The sequence below is a fragment of the Salmo trutta genome, chromosome 13 (genome assembly GCF_901001165.1).
Source record: "Salmo trutta chromosome 13, fSalTru1.1, whole genome shotgun sequence".
In the NCBI taxonomy this organism is placed as follows: domain Eukaryota; kingdom Metazoa; phylum Chordata; class Actinopteri; order Salmoniformes; family Salmonidae; genus Salmo; species Salmo trutta.
The window spans coordinates 34,504,959-34,509,811 of record NC_042969.1 but is presented as its reverse complement, the minus strand read 5'-3'; the positions used below and the strand labels follow the sequence as shown (position 1 = coordinate 34,509,811).

Sequence of the window (4,853 nt, the reverse complement as noted above, 5' to 3'; positions counted from 1 at the left end):
CCGATGTCACAACATGAACTAGCTACATACACCCCTTGCTCCTGTATTTTATAGGCAAGTTAAATTGGTTTGCCTTGACAGATTCCGAATTAGACCAAAACACATTTGTTTTCACACAGAGAAATACAGCATCTTACCTTGACTTTGGAGAAAGTGAAAGAGCAATGGCAGGCTTTCAGCTGTGCTTCTAGTCTCTCAACGTTCATGATCTCCTTGCTATGGAGAGAATTTGTTTTAATAAATTCTGTTGCTTGTTGAGTAAGGCATAAGAGATAAAGGGAAATTGTCATGTAAATGACATGAGATGCACTGAACAAAAATATAAAACAACAGGGGTGGTGATATACAGTCCTTGCCATAATATGGACTTGTTAATTGAAATGCATTCCAGGTGACTACCTCATGAAGCTGGTTGAGATCATGCCAAGAGTGTGCAAAGCTGTCATCAAGGCTAAGGGTGGCTACTTTGAAGAATCAAAAATACTTTGATTTAACACTTTTGTTACTACATGTTTCCATGTGTTATTTCATAGTTTTGTGATGTCTTCACTAGTATTCTACAAAGTAGAAAATAGTGAAGAATAAAGAAAAACCCTTGAATGAGTAGGAGTCCAAACTTTTGACAAGTAGAGTATATATGTGAAACTGAGTTTCAGTTAAATGCATCAACTTTACCCACATTATCCAAATCCCCCCGATATCCAGCCACTACTTTTAGAGAGTATTCACAGCATGTGTATGAACACAAGCCGTCAGACAGGCTCAAACAGCTGCTTTGTGGAACGGCTTTATAATGAACAAATAATGCAACAGCTGCTTTATCTACTAACCTAGTGCACAAGTTCACTGCAGGTATTTAAAAACTAAAAATCATCCTAATTATGAACAAACGTATTGAAAATCATACCGTGGGTATCTCAAAATACCCTGGTATATGGTATCTATCAGGCGTGTCAAACTCATTTTGTACTGGGGGCCGCATTTGGTCTCCTACAAAGTCCGGAGGGCCGCACTAAAATTAGGTGATTATTAGCGAGCTGGACACAGTTAAGAAACTATGAATGTAGGTCCATTATCATTTCTACCTTTTGTCATTTTAAAGTATATTGAGTTAGTATCTTATTTTATTCAAAACACCCATGGGCCAGATTGGGACACCCTGCTATGGACCCGCGGGACAAATGTTTGACACCCTTGTTATATACGGTATACCGGCCAAGCCTACTATATCTACAGTCATCGTACCAGTCATCTTCAAGCGTGTCCTGTATCCGGCTGTAGAACAGCCTGAGGAAGTGGAGGGCTGTGGGGGCTTTGACCTTCCAGTAGAGTTTCTGCAGAATTATCTTCTCCATCCTCATCATGTCGGACACGGTGAAGCGGTTCTGGCTGATCCGGATCAGCTCGTTGGCCATGGGGACATTCTTCTCCTCCTCCGTGGTCTTCACAGCGATGTAGAAACAGGACAGGCCCACGCATGACAGGTGCTTTGGCTGGATCTGGGGATGGGCGAAAGGTTATTTTTAAAATGAGAGTTCTTGAATGTCAATCATTTTAGGGGTAATCTTTGAAATATTTTCACAGTAAAGAGCCTGTACAACATTCTTCTGATATTACAGAATAGACGTGTATGATTTTACAGTCCGTGCACCAAGTAACAGTCATTTGTTTCCCTGTTTGTATTGCTTACTCAGCTAAAACCAAATGAATAAAAAGACAGATTGGAATAATTCCTCATCAAACCCTGTCTGATGTCCAGGCCTTACCTTCATTACAGCGAGGAAGCGGTCCAGCAGGTTGACGGCCAGGGAGAAGGTCTCTGCGCTGAAGCCAAAGAACCTGGTCAGAGACAGGAGGTCCTTCACCTCATACTCCCTGAGCCGGGCGGTCATCCTCAGGCCGTTGTCATGGGCCGTCTCAATGATCCTCAGCCCGCTCAGCTTGGGCTGGTACCTGAACTCCTGGTCAGTCAGAGCCTTCAACTGCACAGCAAAGGGTAGCGCCCCTGGTCCAGTCACTGTGTGAAGCATCTATGGAGAAGAGAGAATGTAGTTAGGCCATTATTAAAGTACATTTTTCATTCATGGGAATTGATTGTATGTTTCAAATCAACTTCATGATTACTGTCACCATCGGTGGAAGGGGGACAGAATGTATGTTGTTAATTCAAGGGAATTTATTACTAAGAGGGGTGGGTATAATTTGTGGAACGTTCCAAGAGGAATCTGTTCCAAAAACTTTGTAAAGTACAACGATGCCAACGAACAACGCATAAAAAAGTTGCGTGAACAATTCACCTAGCTAACTAGCTGCCGAATAGGCATCAACTCACCACGTAGCTTATTCTTAATGTTTGTCCATGGGCTATTAGAGTGAGGAGATATTTTTCGGAATGAACGTGTTAAGTGAAAAACTTAATGAAATAGTCCACTTCCCAAGCGGTATCTTATTCGGCCGCTATTAAACTTTGTATGTGTTTGTTGGCAACCTTGTTATTTACAAAGCTTTTCAAACAGATTCCTGTTGGAAAGTTGCACAAATTATACCCACCCTAATAAGAGCTTAAATATTAAGCGTTTTCCACAGTTTGGACAGTCACCATTTCGTTACATCCGTGTAAGAAGAGGGATAGTATTTCACATCAACGTGATAAACCATGAGTAGCCTAGACTACTTATTTGAGATCAACTTAAAACAAGTTTGGGGATGTTTTGGCAGTATGTGTCACAATGGTACTGGTATGTTGGAAACATGTCAGTATTTTTGGTGAAGTTATTTCCCAAGGCCATTACTCTTCCCTAGTAGAGTCAAGACTGTTCCTTCCTCCATCGATCAGGGTTTTCAACTGGGCATCCAGGAGCCAGGCTACTGCAGGGGGTCCACCAATTTTTTTTTTATTTCAATATTTGTTGTTATATTGCTAGCAACAGAATGAATTTTACCTACAGTAGACAATATGAGAATATCTTTCTAATGATGCCAACTTTATCAACTCCTAATATTGACCCTATTACACTCACTGGAGTATCTGATATGGGCTTTTAAAAAGCTATTAGGTTACCAGTGCCAGCCACTGGCTGCTGGTAAGCTTTGACTTAAACAGCTAAACAGCTGCTCTTTGCGAAAATGTGTTTTGGGTTACCTTTCTAGCTAATAAGCTATATTAGAGTTTACACTTCCTCTTCCAATTATATAATGTGGAGAGGTCAAAAATAATGAAAAGTATCTACAATTATTTCTCAAATGTTGATTACTTCTCCTTGCCATTATAGTTCACCTGATGATAAGAGGTATAATGTGGGTTCCTGGTTCGCCTTGGGGGGGGGGGGGGGGGGGGGGGGGGGGGGGTCCCTGGGTAAGGTTCAAGTCCCCTGAACTAGATACTACAGTCATTCCCTACTGCTCACCATGATCTCTCGAATTGTTAACGAACTGGATCGAACTGGTCTGAATCCTACTATAGCGGTTGCAACTTCCTCCTGCATGGGACATGTCTGGACATGTTAAAAAAAAGTAGGTAGTCTATCACATACAACCTGCCAAATTATGTAAGTATCTCTCTATGTAAACCATTAACAATACAGTTGAAATGGACAATAAACCAGTACCATTTAAAATAGAAAACGACAAAATCTTTACTAGTGTGAGACGTGAAGGAAAAAAGGCAAGGAGCCATGTTTCATTACACACGCAGAGAGCGAGGTCTGCCGTGATGTGTCTGGACATGTTCTCTGCCCATAGACCAATGGACGACCCGAAACACCGACGGTAGCGACTTAAACACAACTAATACTACTACAAGGTATTTCTGATCCAAACACCACGTGTCTGCATTATCAATTGATTTTAGTGTTAAAACTTGCATCTACAACAGAGATTATTTACAAAACAGGCGCTTTTATGAGTTGAAGGCACAGCAAATGGACAGCAGGCCATGGCAGAAATACACCGGTAAACCGCGTTAAGGCTACAAAATAACTAAACGACCATTTAGGATATCGTTGAAACAATATGGCTACATAACGACACGGTTTACCATTGTAGCTAGCGCCTGGAAGCCAAAGAGAAATAATGGTGAAAATGAGTGCTCTTACCTTGTCTTTGATATGAGGCGCGTTGGTCGTTGCAGTGAAACGGATTAAAGACAATAGTTATAGGAAAAGATTACAGTATGTACTTTAAATAAGAAAGTTTTCAGCAAATTTAATTTCACCTCCTATGCACACCCCTTCCCCTTGGCGTAAGGCGAAAGAAAAGGGTTTTTTAGCCTTTAGTACTACTCCAAGACCATGCCCCAAAATAGCAAGGTCTAATTGGCCAGTGGTGAAACGACACACACCTCTTCTCAGTTTTCATTCGATATAAACCCATCAATCTGACAAGAAAGTCACACCCTTCACAGTAGTGGGTGGGGTTATGTTATCATGGGGAGAGTGGAGTCCATATTGTGGACACGCTGAACAGTTTGTTTGTTGCACAATGTAAATGGCATCTCTATAATCATTAGGCATATACCTGTGCTGTGTGTCAAACTACTGTTATAAATTGAGTTTCCATAAATGTAATGCATGTCAATTATTTATGAACCATTGTGCATTTAGTTCCAAACAACCATTTGCAGATTGTCTTTCTTCTGTAACATTTTCACAATGAATGTTACTGGAAACCAGTAACTCTGTGCCTGGACCATTCAGTCATTGCTCTGGTCTCTAGAACAGTCTAGAAAGCCAGGGGCTCAAGGGGGAGAGAGTGTGATGGCGCTTTGATACCCTATTAGCCTGTGTAGACATGAGAAGAGGTACAACCCAAACTTAAGAGCTGTCAGAATGTATTCATTAACATTGAATCAAAGA

General features: G+C 41.1%; 1 protein-coding gene across 1 annotated transcript in view; it reads right to left on the bottom strand.

Annotated features, from left to right (window-relative positions):
• LOC115205693 (cyclin-G1) overlaps positions 1-4,266 on the bottom strand; it is a 10,014-nt gene extending 5,748 nt beyond the window's left edge. The window contains exons 1-4 of the mRNA XM_029771942.1: positions 4,095-4,266; positions 1,767-2,030; positions 1,246-1,499; positions 138-216 (exon numbers count right to left, since the gene is read on the bottom strand). Of these exons, the coding sequence (XP_029627802.1) occupies positions 138-216; positions 1,246-1,499; positions 1,767-2,030 (597 nt within the window). The 5' untranslated portion in view covers positions 4,095-4,266. The remainder of the gene's footprint in view (positions 1-137; positions 217-1,245; positions 1,500-1,766; positions 2,031-4,094) is intronic.
• Positions 4,267-4,853: the final 587 nt, after the last annotated feature.